Source organism: Acipenser ruthenus, chromosome 3 (assembly GCF_902713425.1).
Source record: "Acipenser ruthenus chromosome 3, fAciRut3.2 maternal haplotype, whole genome shotgun sequence".
In the NCBI taxonomy this organism is placed as follows: domain Eukaryota; kingdom Metazoa; phylum Chordata; class Actinopteri; order Acipenseriformes; family Acipenseridae; genus Acipenser; species Acipenser ruthenus.
Genome location: NC_081191.1, coordinates 73,580,300 through 73,606,774, shown reverse-complemented (window position 1 = coordinate 73,606,774; position 26,475 = coordinate 73,580,300). Strand labels below are relative to the sequence as shown.

Below are 26,475 nucleotides of genomic sequence, written 5' to 3'. Positions count from 1 at the left end.
GTAACTTCGGTAATAACCAGAGGGGCACTATAAATATCATTTAAGCAAATCTATCCCAATTACCACGTCTTATCATACAACCACCAATACCACATTTCCATGAACCACATAACCTGGGTACGTGCTCGAGTTGCCCCCCCCCCAGTTCCGTTTCCATGTTTTTAAATTACTCGAGTTGGCTCCCAATTTGGGTGGGAGCCCAAATTCTCTGGTCCGATTTCACTCCTTGGGCTTGCCTGAATTCTAAAGTCTGAATTTGGGCTGGGAAGAAATATTGTAAATCAGAAATGTTGTAGGGGGCGGGAACATACCGTATAACAGGACATTTTGGCTGGTATTAAATTCGGTGGATTTGTTACCTTGGGGGGGATTTTGTTGGTTTTTGAATTGCCGTTTTTCGCTTAGCAAAAAGATTTAAATAAATGTTTGAAATCTGTCTGCTAAAACAATAACTCATTTACAGTAACTCGTTATACTAGCATCTTCAATGTCACTGCAGCAACTTGGAGAACAACAAAGAAGGCCTTCTAACCAGTTAGACTAGCAAGCATTGGTAAAATCAGCTCAGTTTTATATGGTGCAGAACTAATTTATTTTAACATTTTGTTTTCTTTATGGACTTTGCGATACCTGCACGGTGGGTGTCTTTAATAATATCTACAACGTATCGACAGTAACAATCTCCCATTTTGTTACAAGTCTGTCATAAACAATTTTGGTTTTTACTTAGTTAAACCCTTGTAATAAAAAAAAAAAAAAGAACATGTAAAATGCTTAACAAAAAAGAGCAGTTCTACTACAGTAGCAGGCACAGTTTACAGTGCCTCTGGGTTTCTGATCGCATCAGATCAATTCCAGATTTTTTTAATCTTTTGATGGAAAAGTTTGGTCTACTTTTCCTTATGTTTTCAAGCAAACTGGCTTCATCACTGCCATTCTCATATCCACTTTGGCATCTGACACATTATTTCTCTTTTCCAGTACTTCTCTCCCTGTTCTGCATACCAGTCTGACAGAGGTGCTGCGTGAAAAAAATTCAAACGCATATCGAGATGGATTTATCTTTTTAATCATTGACAATTTGACTGTAATACCATCTGCAGCGAATGCACGTCTTGACCTTTAACTCGCAAGTATTTTCTGCCCAACTCACATGGTAACTCGGGTAACTAGGAAAAGCATGGAAACGCCTCCTTTTTCACCAACTCCAGTTTTCCATCAACCCGAGTTCTGGGAGAATTCAGACCAATTCCAGCCCACTTGAGCCTCGAGTTGGCTGTCCATGGAAATGAGGTACAAGAGATCCTAACATCTATTTCAAACCAGTATAGAATTTCAAAATAAAACAGTTGGTTTTGTCCTTTTCAAAATTATTTTCTTTGCGTTGTTAGGCATCCCGTTGACATTAAAAAAAAAAAAATTGACCATATCAAAAATTGACCTTGCTACTGGCATATAATCTAATAGTTCAATGTTAGGTTTCTGCATAATGGTTAAATGCAAAAAAATAAACATCCTTTATCCTCAGTTGGATGCAAATAATTAAAAGCTGGGCTCACAAAAAAAAATTGGTTTTCTTTACAGAACTGTATGTTAGACCAATATTATGGTTGGCATTTCAGCATAATTAATTTGAATGAACTGCTGATTCCTAAGGCTAAAAGACTGAATTAAAAGTAACATTTTCAGATAAGGATTTTATACAGGACTTAAAGGTAGAATTATACAGATATGCAAAGACCTACTGTATGAAGCTTGGTTGCGGTTGTATCATGACTGCATGAAGCAGCATGATGTGTTCTCTCTCACACTATATAATGTCAGGAGATTGTAGGACCTGTGTGCCAGGAGCTGTACCATTTTCTTAATAACAAATCCAACTTTACTATAGGTTCAATTGTAAAAACAAATAAATACTCCCTTCTCAAGCTGTAGCCTTCTGCATTACATATTACTACATTTTGAACCATAATTTCAAAGTCTTCACTCCAGGCTTTAAGGTGCTACAATATATAAAACTGGTGTTGCTGTTATATGTGCTACTGTATGTAGAGGAATATTGTTATCTAGGCAGAGCTACAACATAATGTAAACAATATACTGATATACAGTCTAGGTCATTAGCTATTGCCATTTAACAAGAACAGTACATCTATGTACTCTTGTTCACAGTTGTTATCTTCAGATAAATCATATAAAATAGCTCTCCTGTCACATTCTGGATTAGAAGTTGCTCAGACTGTTTGGATTTTAGTGGGAGATCTCTGACGGATTCTGAAGAGCGTCCAGCAACATTGTTTACTTGAAAGAGTTTCTTGGAAATGAAAGCAAACCAGATTGAAGCAGCAGTCCCCTTTTCACCTTTCAAATATGTTCAATCCAGTCGGGACTAACCTCAATCAAAAGAACTGTTAAAGTGATCCAGAAGTTCCAATTCTTTGTTGGATCGCTTTCGACCAGCACCGCTATTTGCATTATGCAGATCTGAAAACCTCACACCAGACTGAACAGATGAAGCTATCCTACAGATGTCGCTTTTGTGTTTGTGAGATTTGTCAAAAGTGTACTTCTAAAATATTAACTATGAAGGTGTGCACCGAGCATGCTTCCAAAAGCTGAACAAGTCAACGTTATGAAACATCAGGCCATCCGAGTGGTACAGTACCTGTAGCTCTGTCTGGAAGAAGAACTTCTGGGGGCATTGTGAGCAGTCGTAGATTTTGTCCTCTTGACCGTGAGCAGAAAAGATGTGGTGCTGCAACTTGCTGGCCTGAACAAAAACTGCAATGGTACAAAAAGGGTAATTGTTATTGGATTATCCTTGAAAAATCGAAAAAAGGTCACAGATAAGAATATTGATCATTTCTTTTATTAATCAATATATTTCACCATTAAAATGCCACTTTACTTTTAATATTATACAAAATTACAAAATGTACATACAGCGAACAAATGCAGAACCACACCAAAAGGGCTAGTGATAATGCTGACAAAGTCTTGATTATCACTCCTTTTAGACTCACTGCTTGTTTATAATGACGTTTTTAAAATACATTTTCTTACCCCTTATTAACATAAGCAACATCAACATCACCCCCCCGACCCCCCCACCCCCCCTTCTTGTGCTTAAGATTTTTTTGGTTCTTTGCTTGTTTTTTACACTTATTTCCACTTCAAATAGAATGAAAAGTTCCCCGTGCTGTTTAATGATCTATAGCGTGCTACATTACAAATATGAATCATGGATTAAAGTGAAATTAAAAAAATAAAATAATGATGTGATGAGTTATTATCCCAAGAGAAGGTTAACCAGTTCTAGCATTGCTCATGCCAATAAGAAAATATATTTTGTAAACTCTTGTTTAAGTAGGACAGTGGGCCTTAATGGGTCTTCTATTTAAACTTTTAGCTCCCAGCGGAAGCAAAGCATTTTTTACCTAGCTAGCAGCCTGACACAATCCTCTTCATTGACAGCATACATCTAAAAATGTTACAATTCTATCAAGCACTTGAGGTTCTAGTAATTATTAAAGGATTGCAAGCATGTACAGTAAGGATGAAACTCCATGACCCCGTTCACACTACTGGGCCCCATATTTAGGTCTGCAATCCCGTTCACATTTGTGTTTTTAAGGCACCTTTGCATGTTCACATATGTGATTGAAAAGCAGGCCGAAAATATGGCAAATTGCTTTTTTTTTTCCTGGAACGATAGCCTGCACTCAGAATGGAAGAGCTACAGGGAATACAGTGATCCTTTTGTAGCAGATGTATTTTTTTTTCAATGCAACCCAGTAGCAATTTGATGGTATATATTAAAAAAATATATTGATTATTTTGGCTTACTGTTATGGTGTGTAACGGGGTGATGGTCCGAGCTTACCCCCACCCACAATCACATTATTCTTGTAAGAACTCAGAGGTATTTAGAACGTGGGAAACAGTAACTTGCTAGTGTTCACAGGTATAAATATTTATTTTCGTAATGGATACTTCACTCAGATTGCAAGTGACTATCAGGCAGACTAACAACACACTACCATAATATTGAATACACAAATAAAATACACTAACATAGTACTGAATATGGAAATGACAAAAGAAAGTGGACTATGACACAATGTGTCCCTTTCTGGTTATGTCACTTTGTGCGATAGCCAGTGGTCTGTGAAAGGCTTGTGACAATGACTACAGCCCGATTCACAAGGGACTAAAATTCACCACATAAACAGGTGGTTTGGGAATTTTTACAGACATCGGTGAAGTTTAGTCCCATGCGAAACGGCCTTTTCTTTTTAGATCATTTTCTCAGAGGTCCTCTGATTCCTTCTGTAAAATTTAAAATTCAGGCATCCTGTGTCTTTTCAATCCTGTGCGAATCGACCATGTCAGTGTTATGTTAGAACTGATACAGCATTTTCCAATGACAGATACCTGGTTCAGAACAGATTCCAAAAATCTCCTCAAATACACATCACTAGTTGTGTGAAAAATAAACAATGATGGCTGAATATGCCAAGTCGCCAGCACCATTATTGAGCACTATTGAGATCCACAATCCTGCAGTTTTTTACATTTATCGCTTAATTACTAAATAACAGGAAGAAAACGTAATTGTGACAAATTCAGCATAATTATGAATGCACTGCAGCTCGTATATTATGTGAAAGAAACAACCTGAACGTTAACCCGCTAGATTTTTTTAAATTTCATATTTTTATTAGGGGTGGGCAACGATATGAAAATTGTATATCGATATTGTGCACGAATTTCAATATTGATATTGATAATATCGAAGTCTTTCAAAACACAGAAAACTATAATAACACGCAAACATATACATATAGGTGCTCCCGAGTGGCGGATCCAGTGAAGGTGCCCCATGCGGAGTGCAGGATGTGCCCTATAGCCTGGAGATCGCAGGTTCGAATCCAGGCTGTCACAGCCGACACAGTGACCGGGAGCTCCTAGGGGGCGGCGCACAATTGGCCGAGAGCATATACATATAGACGTTAACAGATATTTACATAATAAAAGCAATAACTTACTTTAACTTAGTATCTTAATATCCATAAAGAAAAACAAGGTTGTTATATTGTTTTACTATTCCATGCCATCATCAGCCACCTCAAAACCGAAATATTTATTCACTGCGCAGGCTAGCCAATCTGGAAGTAATTTAATCTTCTAGGATGCACGACACATCTAAAAGCATGGTGTCATGCTGAATGTTGCATTATTTTGAGATGTGTTTTAAAAGTACATGTCATTTATAATATTGAAAGTTCACATTTTAAAAATACATTACTAATAGTGTAAGTAATCACATGGATTTAAGCCGATTTTCCTGTTTATGATGTTTTTTGTGTTAAGTTTGTTTTTAGGTGTGTATCTCTTTAAAAAAGACGGTCCTGTTTCTTAATTAGTTGATGTGCGCACTTTTTGAAAACAGGATATAGTTTCCGGTAAGGGATTGGCCGGGCAGAGGAAACAGGTGAAGAAACGGGAGTAGAGCACATGAGAGTGTACACAGGTTATGGATTTATAGCTATTGAATATTTTAAATACATTTGTTAATCGGGTTCTTAGAAAAAGAAAAATGCCAATCAATGGAATAAAATGGTTAAATAATACTTTATGTGTGATGTTTCCCTATGAGATTAACAATGATTGGTATGCATAGGGTTTGTATCTTAATATAAAATAAACTTGATTATACTGCATTTGTTATTTTTAGTAGTATTAGCAGTAAAAAGTATCCCTCTGCGAGCATACGTGAATTTGTTTTAATCCCACCATATCACGATATGGAAATTATTATCGATATAGAACAATATCTATATCATATCAAAATATTGATATTGGTGCCCACCTCTAATTTTTATAATTAAAGTTGTATGATGTAGAAATAATTACCATTCAATATTGATTCACTGCTGTCTTGCCTAGCACAGATTCAGCTTTCTATTTACCTTTCGCACACGTGGGAGTATGGGGGTGTCTACTGAACTACTTAACCACATTGGAACCGCACTGAAACGGCGGCCTAAATCTGGGCCTGGGCCGCCTCAAATCGCAAGTGTGAACGGGGTCTAACTCTGCCTAACAGAAAAAAAATGATGGACAGACTGAGGTTAGACATTTTTAAGGGCAACACAACATAAATTAGTAGACTTTACTTTAACTTGAACTTTACTTATCTGTGTTTTTTGCATTTGGGGTTGTATTTTGATTTTAAAGCTTCCAGTTACTTTAAAATACCACTACATTATATTTAGAACCAAGCTAGGGGAACAGAAATATAATAATAATAATAATAATAATAATAATAATAATAATAATAATAATAATAATAATAATAATAATTTGTGGAGAGAACAGTCAACAAAGGGTTCTGTAACAAATCTGTTTTCCTATGCATGCATTTTGTCTAGTAATATCTTATTAAAATCATTTTTTAATCAAATATTTGGTTATGTAATCTATATTATAATACATATTCTCAGTTTCACATTGCTGTCTAGACTGAATAGGAAGAAATACAATATAGAAAGAGTTTGGAATTTAGATTATGACTTCCTCAAAGCAAAAATACTTTAAAATTAATTTACACTTGAACCTAAGTGAATTATCAAGCAACGGGATTCGCTCATGTTTTATTAGAACAAATGATTTAATCAATATGAATGTGATCTAACACTTTGCTGTGAGTTCTTCTAATTCTTCTGTACAGATAAGACATTTTATTAACAACATGTAATGTTATGGTCTTTTCTTCAGTATACTCCAAAGCAATGTCCAAGAAATAACAAAAAAAAAGTTACTACACAACTTAGCAACTTAATTTATAACTAAAGTACAGTATTTGATGACAGAGAACATTATACTTGTCATTAAGGCTGCCACCTTTAAACTTATAAATGTCTCTGTTTAGTTTACTGCTAACAATCATTTAGAAAATATACTATAATCTAATATTGACCAGCTGTATCAATTACCTCAGGTGTGTTTTTGAATTGTGTTGTAATCGCATACTGACTCAAAGACTTATTTAATAACCCCCATCCTGGCATGTGAGTACACTATTGTTCTTTAAGTACCTGTACAGTATATTTATATATGTTAAGGAACTACATATACAAAAATGTATTTTATTGATCTGTTCAGATAATTAAAATACCCACCACTACCTTATGGAAGCTAATATGCAAAGCAAAAAAAAAAATACAAAAATCACCCACCTATACATAGCTTTTACTGCTCAACCATAAATTCTGAGGTAGTCACACGTTTCAAACAGTCAGTCTGGTTCGTTTCGTTTGAAACAATGTGCAAGGCCCCTTTGGATGTGAGCTAAAGTTTCCATTTTTTTTCAGGACCAAGTTCGTTTGTGTTCACAATGCAGTTTGCACTCTGTTTGTTTACATGGTCTGTGAACCGGATGTTTACAATATCCTGCAAGGCATCTTGGTATCTTGAAAGATGGCAGCTATTGATGTATTGCTCCAGTTTGCGATTCTATCATATTGCTGTGGAAGAAAGCGTGGGACCTGGGGGAGCACTTTGCTAATTTAATTAATACATTTGTTGAATGCCTACAGTATTCAGTTACACAATACTGCACAATTATCCTAATTTCACAAAAGAATAAATATATTTACTATTTGTGTGAGTTTTGTTCAATTTGGCTGGGATTTTGGTGTCTGACCAAATTTCTATCAGAGCTTCAGTTTCTCGCACTGTCCATGTAGTTTTGGGTTATCAGATTTACAGAGTGAAAAACTGGGGCTTTTTTTTTCAATTCACTGAAGCCAAAGCAACTCCGTTAAAATGACAGTATATAATAACATGTCAAAACATGTACAAATGTACAAAAAGCCACATTAAAAATAGATTAGCTATTACCATTTAAATACTGATTTATGACTTATGATTAAGTGAATAATCCATAAAATTCTTTATTTTATTTTTGAAAAGTGATATAATTGCAAAATCAGGACGATTTAACATTTTTACTGTTTCCGACCAGGACACAAAATTAAGGCTGAAAACAATCCCAGTTTTCTCGGGGTGTCTGGTAACCCTAATGTAATTCCACGAGACATTTTGTTTTTTGCTCTACTTGTTTCCTCAGAATATGAACTAAACTACTAGCGAAATGTTTACTTCAGGGTCAGGTTACCTTGTATAGTTAGTTTCCTATGTGCAAAAGGGTCCTGCAGTTGTTCACAACTGAGTTTTAGCAAGCGGACCAAACTCTTTAGGTGGACTCGGTATGGTTCGTTTCCCAAGCAGACTTTGTTGCTCACACTTCACACCAAACATACCAAACAGTACCGAGTTTGGACGAAACCCTCTAAACGAACCCAGTGTGAACACAGCCTAATTCCTTCGTCGAAGTCTTAAAATATCTACTTTCATACAGAAGAACCTTTTCACATATGTTTCAGAGTCCGCTTATTCAACAGGAACAATCTCATCAAACCACTGGCAAACATTTATCATTTGTCTAGATTTTAAATACTTTTTATAACATACATATTCATGAAAACTGTAAACGTCATTTAGGGAGACATGTCATGAAGTGACTGCAATTCACATATTGATATACCTAGCAGTAAAAATATCACTGGTTTAATTAAGCAATAGCCCATACTGTTAAACTTGGAAAGTTTGTCTGTATCCTCCAAGGAGAACTTCAAACATGATATGTGTTATCAAAGACCCATAAACCCATATGCTTAAGAACTGCTGTTTAAAACACCAAGCCTCTGAGGCATTGATACTTTGGTAACGTTAGTATTTATGGTTTCATTTAAATTTTAAAACCTTTCCCCATGGCTACATTGGGGCACTAAACGGAATAGAACACAAACTGTGGGTAAAGTCTCATTGGGTACTGAATGCAAGGGCTTCAATAATATAAACATGTTCCAGTTTTAATGACTACAAAACAAGGCCCAAAGACTGTATAACAGTTTACCTGGGAGACATACTATTAATAATTAAATTATATATGCCACATGCAGAGTCGGCTTGGCAGCAAAGACTAATGATGGATGCCTGGTGCACTGTGACCTGAAAAAAAACCCTTTATGTCTACAATATCAATCTGTTTGGCAAATGCGAGCTGATTATGGGGTGCAGGTATATGTCTTTGACACCAGCCTAATGAAAAAAATGACAAGCCATTCAGAATCTGTAACTTGAGAATAAATCTAAAACTGCATTCCTTAATTATTATGCACATCACTCATCACATACACAGAAAAGGATCAATATCTTAAAGCTGATTTCTACTTCGGTGACATGCACTATAACATGCCAGAATTGTTTTACATTGGCATGGTTTACATAATAATAAAAATAAGTCCACCTTTTTTGCACACTTATTTTGGCACTACCTTTCCGGCAATCAATTCTCTACCTACCCATCATTTATTTATTTATTTTATTTATTTATTTCTTAGCCTACGCCCTTATCCAGGGCGACTTACAATTGTTACAAGATATCACATTATTTTTTCATACAATTACCCATTTATACAGTTGGGTTTTTACTGGAGCAATCTAGGTAAAGTACCTTGCTCAAGGGTACAGCAGCAGTGTCCCCCCACCTGGGATTGAACCCACGACCCTCCGGTCAAGAGTCCAGAGCCCTAACCACTACTCCACACTGCTGCCCCATCATACAAACATAACTAATAACAAACATAACTAATTATAATCACAGACAACATTAATAACAAACATAACTAATTATCACAGACAACATTAATATTGCTTTTTTTGTCTGCTCCATTCTTTGTGATTTTTGAATTATTTCTAGCTTATGCTAAACTCCACTTTTGTATTTTCACATTTTTCTCTTTTTTATTGTATTAAATCATCAGTCTATAACATACATAATTAATGCTCTGCGTCTCTAGATTATGAAATGAAGCTTTAAGCCTAATTTCACAGAAAGTGTTTTAAATTCCCAAGATCAGCTGGGGGCTAGCAGATTGGTGGGCTACTAATTTGCTCATACAGAGGTGTCAGAACAACTGGCACAAGACTGATTTCCTGTGTAGACGATAGACAATAATGCAATCAGTCACCCTGTTCTTTTGCAGTGCCCTGTGTTACCAAGAGAAAGGGAGACGGACAGGGGGGCAAGCTTTGCTCTCTACAAAATATAAAGCCATCTGTGAAAAAAGTATGCCATGGTTTCCTGAGTTTGTTCTTAAACGGTATTGAGGTGGAAAAACCCATAAACAATCAAAATCCCTTATGAATAGTCAATGCATTTCCAGTTCTGAAATATAAAAAGGTCTTCCAATTTTTTTTTTTAATGCGGTACATAGAAACCAGTTGAAATTGTGGAATTCATACTAACATACTAAAGAATAACTTAGTTATACAATCAGCTAGTAATAAGTATAACTCATATATACTGTAGATGGAGTAATAGCAGCAGGTTTCAGGTTTCTTTAAAATTATGTAAAACGTTAAACTATTGGCTGGTTTTGCAGACCCTGCTGGTTAGCACTAATCTTGAACCACATATTACAATAATCTTACCTTAGGTATGGTAGTGCAAGATTAGTCCAAATTAGGGGTTGTGATACCAGCTGTATAAGTTGTATACAGTATGTAACCAAGTGATAATTATCTTGTTCATTTCACTTTTTCTGTTCCGTCGATTTGCTGTGTGGCAGAGATTAACTGAATCCCCCGTACAGCAGGAACTTTAATCACTTGTGAGGAAGCCATACAGGCACCCATGAGATACAAATACAGTACATCTATACTGAGAGACTTTCATTCATATGCATATTTGCAGGTTTTCAAATTTTGTAATTTTTTTTTTTTTTTTGGGGGGGGGAAACTACTAGGTCTGTGACAGGTGGCTCAGTACAGTGACACTACTGAAAACAAGAATACCTTTTATCACTGACAAAACTATTTCTCGGTTTTCCATTCACATCCCCAATCCCAATTTTCAGACAACCCTTGTAGCAACTCCTACTGGAAAAGGCAGGCTGTCATAGCTGCAGGCTCCCCTACATCTGACACCTGTCAAGCCTACTCTGGGTACAATAGTCACTTTGTCATTTTTCAAGGGGCTTTCAACCCTCTCATCACCCAGCATAGTGCCTGGCATGACTTGGACCATAAACTTAAAGCACTGCTAGTCTGCCAATTTATTAAGCAATCTAAAAGGCATTATCTTGACGCAGGCACAGGACCCCTGGATACAGTGTACAGCAGAGATCGCCAAGCCTGGTCCTGGAGAGCTCGAATTCTGCAGGTTTTCTAGGTGTCTTTACATCATCAATGGCTACAGGTCTGCAACACCTGTTAATCTTGACCAATTAAGCCAATAATTGGTGCAATTAAGTAACTGAGAGCTCGGCTGAAACAAAAACCAGAAGACCCTGTAGCTCTACAGGAACAGGGCTAGAGACCCCTGGTGTGCAGAATACAAGTACTCACTTCCTCATACTGGAAATTGACTGACATTTGTTTCTCAAGACAGGGACATATTCCCAAATCTAAGTTTGCACCATGTTTCTGTAAAATAAATAACAAACTGCTAATGTAACAGGACTGGCAAGAAACAACTAAGGAAGGACAGGTGGGAACTCTTAAAATAACTTTTTTTTACTAGAATCTTTTTAACAAAAAAGTGTTTTGTTTTCTTTTTTAAATGGTGTTAAGTTCGCATGGTAGTAACTGCTTTGTGAATATGACCCACAGCGAAAGAGAGAGAGAGGAGAGAGTGGCTAGGGAGGGGGATGAAGGGAATCATTAAAACTGAGAACAGAGGCAAGTGCCCATTGATCTTACCCAAGCAAGCTCCCCCACCCTCACATGTTCACTCTATTTTTACAAACCATGACAACCCCTTTTAACCCATGTTGACCAACTGAGACTGCCTTCTCTTCCATAACTTCCTTCTAGAGTAATTAAGTGTCACTTGGTTTCTCTTTCTTTCTGACTTCAATAATGCTATTTTATTATTATTATTTAGAGTTGTTGTTTTCCTGTCAAATTGTTCTTTATGTTAAACACATATAACACACCCTTTTTCAGCCTGTCGTATCTCTATCAGACTGTCCCTTCTCAAAAATAATACCTTGACCCTAAAATGACACTGTAGAATATATCATACCATTTATTACATGACATGTGGAACTCTGCTATAGACTTTCATTAGGATATTCTGCGATATACAATACACGGTCTGCTTCTGCTATGCAAAAAAAGCTCTCCACTGATAGCATAATATAGCAACCTATCACCGAATGAACAAGAGCAGAGGAACATAACTAAGAAAAGATCAAAGCACTTGCCATATAGTGGTTGTAACTACAGGATGAACCAAGTGCCTCCCTCCTTCCACTCTTAATAATGCTATCTCCTTGTATAATCGATGCGCCCTGTAGTTATTGTTTAATTATACCATGTAAACACACCACTTACCAAAAAGAAACGTGAAATGATTTTAGTGATGTCAAATAAGCCTTCAGTGGACAGCAGTCTACATCACAAAAGAAATGCCCAATTGGTCACAGTTTTTCGTCTCAGGACTGAATGGCAGGGGAAGTAATGTAGTTTATGCTTTAGGGGAGCTTTATGGGAATACTCCTGCCTACACTGTGCCTGGCTGAATCCAGTGCAAATGTTCCTTATTATTTATGTCTTTCACTAAGAGAACCAGTATGCAAGCCTTTAATCTGAACAGCAAAGGCACAGGTATGCCTGGCATTGCAATTCTACACTGATAGTGCGTTTACACGCACAACTCGGACCTGAGCTGACTCAAACTCGGTCACATTAAAAGATTCTGAGATCACCCATTTGAGCAAAGCCGAGACAGCTTTGGCCCTGTATGCGCCCGCATAGCCCCTGAACTCTGGTGTGTGCCCGATGACGTCATATCATCCACCCCATGTGAAGACATTTCCCCTCCCCAAAACACAGAGGCGGAAGTGTTTAAATCAACAACAAGCCTGTCATTTGTGTCACTTGTGTGTTTCTACTTCTAGGTGGTCGTCCCATACTAATTCAGATTTAATTTTGACATCAGAAATGGAGCAAAGTATTGAGAATTTGCATATCGTACATTTAAAGAAACAGGTGTTATTGTATACATTTACATGTCAGTCTAACAACTCTTCTCATGTATATAAATGTAAACTCCAGTTTATTTTCTTACCCATGAAAACGACTTATTCATACGTGAATAAATGACTTGATTTGTTTGTACGTATAAAACTTAGAATTGTCAAACGCATAATTCAATCCTGATTTATCAATCTTGCGTAAGGCACTTGTACGCATGTTTCTAAGTAATAGGTGCTAATAAATCTAAAATATTACTAAAGTTGATCGCATGTGGAAATCTGCATTTCAAACACCCCTGTATAGCCATATGTGGTAAATGTAGCCATCTGTCACTGTTCAGTTTTCTCGGCGAGTGCCCACACTGCTGTTTTGAAGAATAAATTGATCGTGGGTTCCGCCTGGCCATTTAGCCACAGCATTTAGTAGACAGAGACATGCATCAGATATAACCTGTACATTAGTTGAATGGTACTGTTTCACGCTCACAAAATTAAATCCCTTCTCTCTTGGTGCTTTAATTGCTACATGAGTGCAGTCTATAGCACCGATTCGTATTGGGGAATCCAGCAACTGAATGAAAATGCCTTTTTACTCCAATCTTCTGTTCTTCCCTGTAGGGAAATTGAATGTACAGAGGACAGAGTGAAATAAATCGAGTCCAAAACCCCAGACATCAGTGCGCTAAAAGAGGCATGTGAAACTCCAGTTATGTCTCCGATCTGCCTTTAAAAGCTACCAGTGGCCAGAACATGAATATGAGTAGCAATAGGATGTATCTGTGCAACCTAAGACCCAACATCTCGCACATTCCTTTAAAGACTGTCTTCCAGAAGTGTGAGATCAACCATTTTCAAATGTTTGATGTATTACCGTATGCGAATTTATAGAAAAAAAACATTTATTTCTTAATTGCCTACACATCTGCTATGACTTACAGTATCATATTAATGTCATCTGTTATTACCAGTGCACAACTGAAACAAGGGAGTCACCTTCTGCTTATTAAGTAATAATCATGGTGGTGGTGGTACTACTGTCTAAATATTAATAGCAATATTAATAATAGAATATTTGGTATATATAATGGCAATACTTTTTTTAAGAATGATATGTGACAAACATTGCAATTTCAGCAATACTCATAACCCTAAAGAGAACATTATTATTTTACATATTGCACTGACTGCAGATGTAATAGGAGTTTGATCTTATCTTGCAGTTCCATCATTCTAACACAAGGAAACAATCGTACGCATTGGTCCAGAGTGTACGTGAGTCTGCCAACATTCCCACACAAATGTCTGTGTTGAGAAATCATATACTTTCTGTTCAAATGTACGCACACACGGTTTAGAAGGAGATACTTGCGCACGCACGAATGATAAATATAGTATGCAAACTATCTGTCCTATTTAGCAGGCACATATTTACAATACAATAATGCGATGTTTACCAGCCAAGATGAAAATGGAACTGACTGGAATTGCTTTTACATGACAACAATTCCGTAATAACCTAATTTAAATGTATTCTTTGAAGATGGCTATTCATTGTATATGTGTACATATAAAAGAGTAGCATTCAATATTACCTTTTTACAATGCAGATTGTGATTGCCAACAAGTGAACAGGAGGGAGCCAGACCCCTGCTGCCCTGGGTATGTCACCCTAACCATCTAGTAATGCTGTCTTTCTCACCTCATTATGCCTGCCTGCTTCCTCCCTTTGTAAAATATGATGTCCTTATTTTTCCCCACATCCCCTCAGTATTTTACTTTAAAATGTATTGCGCCGTGCACAAGATCAGGTTAGGTTTGGCCAAGGTTCTCTTTATTATGTATACCAGACCAGGTGTCAGTGTCCCCAGTCCCTCAGGAGTTTTAGATTACAATCTCCCATTCTGTCCTTCAGGAGTCCTCAAGGGAAACCCTAGCTACGTATCTGACTGGCTTTTGCATTTCTATCCCTGTTATTGCCTGGTTGCTCACATTTTCTCCTTTATTTTAACCCTGTGTTTTTTTTCTCTCAGATGTCTTGACACGCACTGCTGTGGCATACCGTTGGTCGCTAAATCAGACAGCAACTAAGGAAATCACAGCTGAATACTAGAATTGAGGCTTACAGTTGAGAAAACTGTTGCCCCGAGGGTTGAAAAAATGACACAGTGTGTGCTGCAATTTATTGCTCTCTGGAAGTCACTTTTTTATCTCAAGAGGAACAGCTTTCCACTGTAAAGTGAAAACTGCAGTTAATATCTAGTTTTCTTTATTATTTTAAATGTGTATTAAAGTTATTCATCATATTTTGGGCAACAGCACAAACTATTTTTGGTCAAATGACCCTGCATTAGCCAGGGGATGCAAATTTAAAAACAAGGGTTAAATACATAATTAATCACAAATGGATACAAGACTTAAGCATGTACAGGAACCTCCACTGCTGTTTATACCTGTCACCAAGGATATGCATTGAGATGGGGGATAATTATGTAGGAACTGAACTATGATTTTTTTTATTTAGGTTTTCTCCCCAATTTAGAATGTCTAGTTACAGCTATTCCCCACAACAGCTCAGGAGCACTGAAGGCTAGTGGGTGTCCTCCACCTATTGCCTCTATACGCCCAGAGGCACGAGAGCAGATGCTGGCAAGCTACCGACCTCTGGAGGACCAAGGCCAGCCCTGCTGAAGTGCAATGTGGAGAAACAGCCAATGCCACTATGACACTCCCTGCGGAATCTCCAATAAAGCAATTATTAATTCAGAAAGCACTGCACACTTGCTCTGACACTCTGACATCATAAAACCACAACCGTTACCCTTATTTTCACATGAATAACCACATTGTAAAGTGTCATCCATAATAAAATACCCAGGCCTTGAACATTACATTTTTATTCATTATTGAATGAGGTGTCTAGAGGTGTATCTCAACATGCACCATGTCCCCTATCTCTAAAATAACATACTATTAATTTAATATAACTCAAAAATCCCAATAATCAGTCATTTATCAATACAGTCGGTGATAATCAGGATTTCTGCTTAAATGGGACAGAAAATAGTTCTTCTCAATGCGATTTATGTCGTTTAATTGGGATACAATACTTTCACTTTTCAGAGCAAGACAGGTTTGCATAGCACAGTGCAGTGAGTACATGATTACGCTGTGACATGAGTAAATTGCGTAAACCACATTGAACTCTTGAAGGAGCTGGAGTCTCCTGTGGTTTCTCAGGCTGCTGTGGCAAAGAAAGTTGACGTGTCAACATCGCAGGTGTCTCGCCTTGCGATAAGATGTGATTTTATTTTTTTTCATTTAACTTAGAAATAAAAAAAGCGATTAATTTTGTTTAGGAATAAAAAAAAAACTATTGACTTTTAAATAATGTATTAAACATTTATTCATAATGTGATGTGATTTCATTATTTTTCTTTTCATTTAGAAATAAAAAAAAACATTAAAAAATATTTCTCTCTTGGGCATGAATTATGAATATAAGTGTGACTAAGGTCCTTTCAAATTCCTCTTGTTTAGTTGGGACAGCCGCTTATGCAGGGTATTTTTACATCTCCAGAGGCGTCCCGATAAAGTGGGGCAGACTGTATAGAAATATCAGTATATAAGTGCTGTACACAAACATGTACAGCACTTATTACTTTTTTTCCCTGAAGGGTATGAATAAAGACTGTTCCATATCAAATTCAAATCCTGAATTTCAATCATCTGTTTGTTCAGGAAGTTACAATACAAAAAAGTGAAGCCACATCTTAAAGCTTTCTGTACAAAGCTCCCCATTTACAATAAGAAAACATGCATATTTGCAGACCTACCTGTGAAGCAGACAGGGCATTTGAAGGTGCCCCCCATGCCTTCGAAGCTGTGTTCTATTAGATGGCACTGCAGTTTGGCTGGTGAGTCAAAGGTCTGGTTACAGAGTTTACACTCGTGGTTCAAGCCTTCCTCTGTTAAGAAAAAAAAACTGCACTTTATTAACATGCTGAATGAAAGACAGTGAGGGAAAAAAACGACAACAGACCAGACAGTTGAACATCTGCAGCTACCTACTGTATTTACAGAACATTAAAGAGGGATACAGAAACCTAATATATTATAAGGCCACAAACTGGGATGTTAGAATAAAAGACATGAGTGCTCCCACCTAGATTTTGCAGACTGGCTACTTGCTAGTCTGCAAAATGATTTACTTGATTTATAAAGATTTGCAAATTACTAAAGAAAATTAAAGTAAGGAACAGTAATGTTTGAAAGGTTTGATACTGTATGTGCTCTCTCTGCCTCTTTGAAAACCAGTGGAAAGACTTCACAGTGAAAGGGAAAAAAATCAAATCAAAAGTCAAAGTTGACAACTCTATTGATTACAATATGTCAAATGGTTTCACTTGGTATGTCTATCAGTGCAGAAGCATCAAAGAACAAGCAAGCAGCAGCAGTCTTTTTTATCAGTAACCTTCGGTGTTGGTATACTAACAAGCACTCTCAAGCTGTCAAGAGCCCACAGTAATGGTAGAAAAAAAACTGTCCACAGTAAAAGAAAAAAAGGCTTTTTTAAAGTACTGTATTTTGATTCAGCAAACTATTTCAGTGAAAAGAAAGCAGAAGTAGAAACCTTAATATTAGACTTACTTAATCGGCAAGCTTCTAATTGGGGGGTGAGCTTGATCCCAGGATTTAATACTAATTATTTTCTTTTAATTATTATTATTTTTTTATTTGGCAGTTGCCTTTATCCAAGGCGGCTTACAGGTGTGGGCATTTGTGTGCTGTGTTTTTGTTTGTGTGTCCGCATTGTTTGTGTGTTAGTAAATCCTACTTGATTAAAAATATGTATTGCCCGGGGACAAAGGCTGGCACTCAGCAGCGTGGCTCCCATCGAAGAGCAGAACGGCACTGCCAGCAGAGTAAACCCATTGAGATGCATTGCAGAATGCTGCTAAGTCACCATGAATGGTTTAGGAATAAACAGGCTGAGAGTATTTCTGGTGATGGTAGGACAAGGGGATTTGTTTCTGGTCACACTTTCATTAGGCAAAGAAAGCACATTTCTTGGGGTCTCCCTTGTGAAAACCAACTCCATTTAAACTGCTATAAAAGTGCTGTAAATTAGCCTAATCAACAAAACAGTAGTTAGACTACAGTTTCACTGAAGAGTTACATTTATCAACAGTTTTTATATTACAGAAAACTGAAATGTAAACTGGATTGCACCTAACTGCAGTATAACTAGAGTATATTTTAATGTTAAAAAAAACAAAAAAAACTTTTCTTCAGTATTACTTTGAGGGCCTTATTTTCAGTGTTTCCTCCATTGTTTAATGAATGCCTATTTATTGAAAGGAGAAAACATCTTAAGAGAACTTTAAATATATAACTTAGTTGTCTTGTTTTAGGTTTGTAAAATAAACAGTGATTTAGCTCTTTAAAAAAAGAAGTAAAGTTAGAAGTAAACACTTTGAAAATATGTCCCTCAGTGTTTAATAGAATGATATTTTGATGTTTGTACAATTTAACTAAAAAAAAGTTATTGAGAAAATGAATACATTAATGATACAATTTGCACCCTGCCTTGACAAATAGTTACTGTTGCCTTTTTCAAAAGTTAATTGAAAGTGATTAATGTGAAAAGCCCTAGCCCTGCTCTTTACTTGTTTGTAGCCATTATTTTGAAAATATTTTCCAAGGACAGCTCAGCTTTGACTCTATATGTTATTCACAGTGGAGTCCAAATAATTCTACAGCTAAGAGGATTGAAGCACAAAAGAGGTTGATAGTCTTGTCCAAGGTTGCACAGTCAAGCAGTGGCTGTTCTAACAATGAGGCCATGCTACCTCACAACAACTAAAAAAGTATGAGAAGAAACAACAGTTACTACTACTATCTTACAGTAACTAAAAAGCACAAAAACTTTAAAATGTCTGTCCTGCCTCTGCACAATTTGATGGTCACGTTTTAAGATGACCATTGCGTGTGAGACATACAGAATACCTCCACATTCCTGCATTGACAGATTTTACTTTATCATGTCTGTTATAAAGCTCATGTTACCTCCCTCTCTCACTCCCTCCCCCACTGTGACAGGCTCCAGCTATGCCCCTGCTGTCGTTCCTGCCAACATTCCTTAATTTATCAAGCCTGGCAGTTGGCAGCCACAGGGTGAGGCTGGAGGGTGGATTGTCTCACTGGTGAAGAGACAGAGAGAGAGAGATAAACTAGCATAAGCTTCCCCTTCATATGAACGAAAGCTCAAACACATTGCCCTTTTATTTTGCCTGGGGTTAAAGACAAATGTTATATATATATATATATATATATATATATATATATATATATATATATATATATATATATATATATATATATATAAAACCTTGACCCAGAGCATCACATTTCACTTTTGATCAACTGCCTATGGCAAACAGAAACTTGGAAACAACATTGGTAGCTGTAAAACATCTCTTGTCAATACATCTGAGCTGCTTTGCTTCACACTGAGACTGGAGTTTGGACCTCCCAAAGGTACAGGAGATCATGAATGCAACTTAAATTACCCATCAATAATATTATGAACTATGGCAGTAGCCCAGGCTTTTTTTCTTCTTAATTTTAATTGCCATCTTCTGCAAAATTATAAAATATTTGTAAGGCTACAACACTGTATTATAATGATGCTTTGGGCATGTTCAATTTTTGATATATGTACTTCATCAGTATCTAGTCCAGCAAAAAGCAAGTTCATTCAAACTTGTATTAAACATTTAAATGCTATACAGTTCAGAGCCTTTCTAGCTAGTTGGGGAGAAAATGGATTACAGTGGAAAATTATTCAGCAGCGTTGCTCTGCAGGTTTAGCCACTCAAGTCCTTCACTAGAAAAAACTCATGGGCCCTTGTCTCACATGTTAACTTAGGTGCTTCTGTCAGAATCATACAAGCTGTGGTTTATGCCATCTTGACAGTACAGTGCAGACTGTGTATTACATACTTGTCAAAGAAAAAGAAAACAAATATGTTGGGTCTGGAGTAGCCCACATTGCGTCATCCTTTCATTTCAACTGCGTTTATAGGCATAACTAGAACAACCATGACCAGTCAATTTGACCGGCGTATTAAAAACAACATAAATATTATAATGAAAGGATGAACAAATTGAATATAAGTCGTAATTTTATTCAGGAACATCATATAAAGCATTTACACAACCGAAACATTGTAAATAATCGGACATTTGAACAGAAATGTGTTTATATACAGACATAATACATAAAGCGCAACTTAAAAAATGGTCAAAAATGAAATAAACAAATATTTGAAAATACATTTTTGTATATACAAGTATATCATGTATATACAAAACTGTACAACTGAAACAATGTAAATAAGTATTAAAAAATTGTAAAATAAATGGGTTTATATTGCCTACATAACAAAGCGCATATACGCAACTGAAGCTATTCATTTTTACACAGACATACTATAATCGAAATTACATGAATAAATAAACATTTGAACAGAATCGGCTTCATTTACAATCGTTTACAAAGTCTAAGTGCTGGCACAATCACACAGATCCAGTGCTTTTCAAAATATGCAGTGCACTTACTGCAGACTGTCTTTGCGCATTTGGCACAGCTATCAACAGTAACATAGGCTTCTGGCACCAAATGCTCCACGGGCATATACTAGTGCAATGAAAGTTTCTAATTCCTCCAAGGGTATTGATCGGGGATCATCTTGTAGTTGTCGGTGGGTTTCTGCTTCAGTGCAACGTTGTATGTGGTGAAGCGTATCCATGTCAATGCGCGCTCATCAATGTTGCATTTTGCATATGTCGTGGGCCCTGCAGCTTAACACCACGATTTATAGTGTTCCAAACAGTGCCATCATTACCAGCCTCTTGAGTGCCAGGTGGTGCTGGTGCTGGCGCTACCGCTGGAGAAGCGGCTGCCTCAGGTGAAGTAGCGGCTGCATCAGGTGCAGGGGCTGATGCAGGTGAAGTGGCTGGCATCCTTGCAGGGACTGCCACAAGATTGCTACTTTTCCCACGGGATCTCCTGCGCCCTCGGTGTCACTGGTGCTGGAAGATTCATCTTAGCAAACCCAGTCTGCTTCAGAGCCAGATTCATCATTGTCCATTTCTGCTGCATCAGAATCGTTATTTGGTTAAATTTGCAATAATTCCAAACACTGCTTTGCTGTCCTGCGTCTTCTGTGATCCATTTTCAATGTGTATTGGGGTAACAATGAATTTCTTTGAAAAACGTTGATGGATGGACAACGACAACTGTGCCAGTTCTGTTGTCCATTAAACACTTGTCTTCTTTCTATTCCTTAAGGATATTATGTTCAAGTATTGCTCATCCTTGTTAGACAACGTTTGGGGTCTTCCAGTCCTGGGTTTGTCAATTACAGATGACGTTTCTCTGTACTTGTTGATTATGCTTCGGATACCACACCTTGAAAATCAAGTGATGCAAGCTATTTCAATCAATGTTTTTCCTTCTTTATGCAAGTCAAGGTTGTTATAATAGTAGAAAACACTAGTGGAGGTTTTGAGTAAATTGCTGATGCTCATAATGCATCAGAGTAGAAAAATGCAAAAAACAGTGTATGTATCGGTCAATTTGACCGCTCCTGGTATGAATAGGGATTACAGTATTTTATCTCGCAAATTTTTGCAGCTACGAGATTCTTTTTTTGTCAGGGTAATTCGTACATATATTTAGGATAAGTCAGGAAAGCACATCTGCGTATCTTAAACACAATTTCAATTTCAATTTCAATTTCAATTCCAAAAACGGTCAAAAATGACCGTCTCGGGCGTTCTAGTGTTAACAGTTTTTTTTTTAATTAAAGATTGACAATACAGTATGCTGGGGTCTGTCTCGTCCAATCTACACATTAACCGACAGTACTGTGGCAGAATTGTGGCCACCTCACATCAGTTTTAAATGGGATATCTGTGGAGTAGTCCTGGGCTTCTTCGTTCCAAGTTGGTCATGCAATTATGGCATCACTACAATAACTACACTCACTAGTGCAGGGTGGCTTGTTAAGGCTCTCATCATCAGATATGTAAAATGTTCACTAGGGTCTCCAGGTGTCCATCAGCACAATATGATTAGCGGCAGCAGCATGTTATGTAAAAACAAAAGCTTTTAATATCCCTTACACAAATGTATAACAAATTGTACTGTAGTATTTACTGCTGTAATGTCTTGTGGTGTAAAATGTCTTGTGTATGTAGTTTACTGTAAATGACACTTTAAAGTAATAACTGCAACCTCTATTAAAGTAATTACTGGAGTATCCATCCCTGTCTAAATTTGAGTCCTATCACATCTCATAGCAACGTAGATTAAGCTTTGTTATCTATGGCCACATCTTTAACATGTTGCTTTTTAATTTGTAGTTAGCTTTTGCATCTTGCCATTTGGGCTCTTTTTTTTCTCACATGGGAGTCTGTGACTTCTGTTAGTTCTCCTGGTAGTCTTAATAGAGAGATCCAACTGTATTTGCCAGCTGTTCTATTGGGGGTCATTGAGAAAGCCTGAATTTTATGCACATGTACACCTAACTCGACTGAAAGGAAACATAGATCAACTTAAACTGAGTCACGCCTTTATTCTGTCCCATATGTGCCTACTGTTATTCTCTAAAATGTGACTGTCTTAATGAATAATAGCCGTGTATTGCTGGAAGACACTCCCTTGCTAGTTTCTCCTGTATAAAAGCTTAAACAGATTTCAGCAATATAATAATGCCTGGTATCATATCCCTGTACTGTATGTTTATAATGTACTACAACATTGTTCTGTCAAGATGCTTGTATTCTTTAAGAAGCCTGCATGTTATCTTCAGTAATATCTACACAAAGCCAGCTGCCATATGTGATGACCATCAGAAATGGGTTTACTTGTACAGACAGTTTCCATAAGGCATTAACTCATATTTGTAACCTAATAATCCTGCGTATCAGCACTCTGCTTCCTGGCAGGCTGTGGGCTGCCACGAAACAATTAGGATGCCAACCCCAGTGTGCTGTACTGCTCGGTGTTCTTATAGCCAAAGTGTTCTCTAAGATGGAGTTAGCCACCAGACACAACATAAATCAATAAATAAATAAATATGTATTACTTGTCATGATGCACGTGCATCAACATATGAAATGAACTGAATAAGTAAAAGAAAAGCAATAGGTAAGTGTATGTTAATAAACTATAATAATAATAATAATAATAATAATAATAATAATAATAATAATAATAATAATAATAATAATAATAATAATAATAAACGTTAATAAACTGTCAAACAAAATTAAACAAAAACAGCACCCTTACACACGTAAAAAATTTCCAACAAAAACAAACAATTTCCAGCTTTTTGTACTAAGAGAAACAGCAGCACATTTTGCCATTTGTTTACATGCCATTTTGTAGGGATGAGGTGCACTCGTGGAAATAAGAATATAAAAAGAGTCAATGATTATAAATATCATATGGGAGATACTGAAATTGAAGAAGGGAACTATGAAAAAGACCTAGGAGTTTATGTTGACTCAGAAATGTCTTCATCTAGACAATGTGGGGAAGCTATAAAAAAGGCCAACAAGATGCTCGGATATATTGTGAGAAGTGTTGAATTTAAATCGAGGGAAGTAATGTTAAAACTTTACAATGCATTAGTAAGACCTCACCTAGAATATTGTGTTCAGTTCTGGTCACCTCATTACAAAAAGGATATTGCTGCTCTAGAAAGAGTGCAAAGAAGAGCAACCAGAATTATCCCGGGTTTAAAAGGCATGTCGTATGCAGACAGGCTAAAATAACTTAATCTATTCAGTCTTGAACAAAGAAGACTATGCAGCGATCTGATTCAAACATTCAAAATCCCAAAAGGTATAGACAATGTCGACCCAGGGGACTTCTTTGACCTGAAAAAAGAGACAAGGACCAGGGGTCATAAATGGAGATTAGATAAAGGGGCATTCAGAACAGAAAATAGGAGGCGCTTTTTTACACAGAGAATTGTGAGGGTCTGGAACCAACTCCCCAGTAATGTTGTTGAAGCTGACACCCTGGGATCCTTCAAGAAGCTGCTTGATGAGATTCTGGGATCAATAAGCTACTAACAACTAAACGAGCAAGATGGGCTGAATGGCCTCCTCTCGTTTGTAAACTTTCTTATGTTCTTATGATATGACGGCGGTTCTGGAAAGATTTAATACACCAATCAGTGTGCCTCAAGACACTCTTAAAGTAAGTTTGATGATGATGAGCTATCAGGTTACAAAACAGTACCGTATCCGTTGTGAACTAATCGCTGTTGGTGCCAGTTTCACCACTAGGTTAGTTTCACCCTTAGGCGAAGTGTTCTCTTAGTAGGTGTTCCTATACATAGTGACTACTGTATATTTATGTACTATCTAAATTCCCCCAAATTCGCTCCATTAGTTGCATGAATGTCCCAGAAAGTTTCCCGGCAGCTAAAAAGTTAATTAAATAACAATTGTATACAACAGCAGAATGGTTTATTTGTTTGGATGTGTAGTCCACAATTGCAGAAACCATCCCCATTAATTAAGGATAACAGTTTTTTTTCCCATGAAAGACGAACCCACAGTTGTGTTTTTTTTTTCTTTCCTCGTCTGACCTTTGCCCAAGACAGAGCAGTAAACACAATTCCTGTTTCTATAATTATCATTTTTCTCAGAGGGCCAGGCGTAAGTTTTGCATGCTGAAGATTTAATATCCAATGCTAGATCCATATGTGCTGCCCTTGGCTGATCCCCGAGCATATAAACTTCCCTATTAGCAGCCGTGACTGCTTAATTATGCAGATTTCGTGGTACCTGCCTGCCTGTAAAATACTGTGTCTAACCTTTTTTTTTTTTTTTTTCAGCGTATGTGTGTGCCTGCACCATGCTGGTCATCCTAATGAAACCGACGTAAGGGAAAGGGGCTGATTTGCAGTAATAGAGGTTGGATCACACTGGCAATCTGTCCTTAGTGGGAGTTAGAAAAGAAGTCAAATGGCTCATCTGGTTCTACCCTATAGCTCCCATGGTGAGTGAGTTCACTTCCTGATGCTTCCCATGCTCCCTTCAGGCTGTCCAATCAGCACATACACCAGGGAGCCCAGCCTAGCTTGCAACAGTCTCTGTATCTAGTTACAGGCCCACCAGGGACAGCTAGTTTTTTCCACACCCCCTCCCCCCCCTTCTCCCTGTCCTTAAGATGAAAACCTTTATTTTTATTTTCTAGCAAAGCTGCCCCAATACCAGCAAAATAACACACATCTGCATATCCACGGGGTCTCACATTTCTTTGCCTCATGGTTTATGTATTTTGCAGCCTCTTATACAGAAAACTCTACTTATGCCCCCCCCCCATAATATTTCCCTCATGGTGAGGAAGCAAAGGCCTGCGTTTATCTTGTTGTTCTTTTTTTGCAGGGTGGCGGGCTGTGAGGGAGTAATTTACCTGGTTTACCATAACGTTTAAATATTCAGAGGCCAGTGGAGAGTGCAGCACGAGGAGGGAAGAGTAGTCTTGAGAGGGTTGGAGGTTGGCAGATGAACTGTGGGGATTTTGAAACCTGACATTTGACGAAAATGTTTAAAAATTGTGCAGTGCTTAACTATAATGTCTGCCCTGTCCTCAATACCATTGAGACTGGAGGACTAGTAACAAGGAATTCATGATCAGTTTTAGCACTTGGCTTTGGAACAGAAATCTCTGATGTACAGATTTACACAAATCTCAAGGGCATTTTTTTGTTAACCTTACTCTACACCCCGGTATTTTTTTAATTCCTAGCAGCTATTGTTTTGCTTTCTTGCGATTTTACAACACGACCTCATGGCAATCCATTACAAAAGAAAAATTAAAAAAAACATACAATTATGATATTATTATAATAATGACAGAATAGCAAAAACATATGTTTTGTACATTTAACATAATCTGGAATAAGCCTTTGTATCCCCTTTTAAAACATCTGGTGGAAGAGATAGTTCTCAGATGGGAAAGTAAATCATTGCAAAGGCCAGATGCCACACTGATAAACATAGATTCAACTGATTAAATAAAGCTCAGAGTGTACACAAGGAAAATAAATATATACATATTTTTTGACATCTAAAAAAAGGCCAAATCAGTTTTACTGTACAGATTGTTAACCTTCCCAATGTGCAGATTTTCTATGCATTCAAAATAGCGTTGTCACCTTTTGCACAGACCAAACCTCAGTCAGTCTAGGTCTACCAAAACTGCAGTATGCTGTAATACAGTTTAATACAATCCCACCCGATCTCTGTACAAATCAATAATCATGCAGTATAC

The 26,475-nt window shown here is 37.1% G+C and overlaps 1 protein-coding gene across 10 annotated transcripts in view; it reads right to left on the bottom strand.

Moving 5' to 3' along the window:
• The window catches only part of LOC117394465 (zinc finger protein 521-like), a 192,046-nt gene that overhangs the window by 20,268 nt on the left and 145,303 nt on the right, over positions 1-26,475 (bottom strand). For 7 of the 10 annotated variants that reach the window (XM_059016596.1, XM_059016581.1, XM_059016589.1 and 4 more), the window contains 2 exons: positions 16,946-17,077; positions 2,666-2,781 (listed from right to left, as the gene is read on the bottom strand). In XM_059016596.1, coding sequence (XP_058872579.1) covers positions 2,666-2,781; positions 16,946-17,077 — 248 coding nt within the window. Of the gene's footprint in view, positions 1-2,665; positions 2,782-16,945; positions 17,078-26,475 lie in introns of those variants that run through there. The other 3 variants (XM_059016620.1, XM_059016624.1, XR_009320156.1) reach the window with 2 other exon arrangements.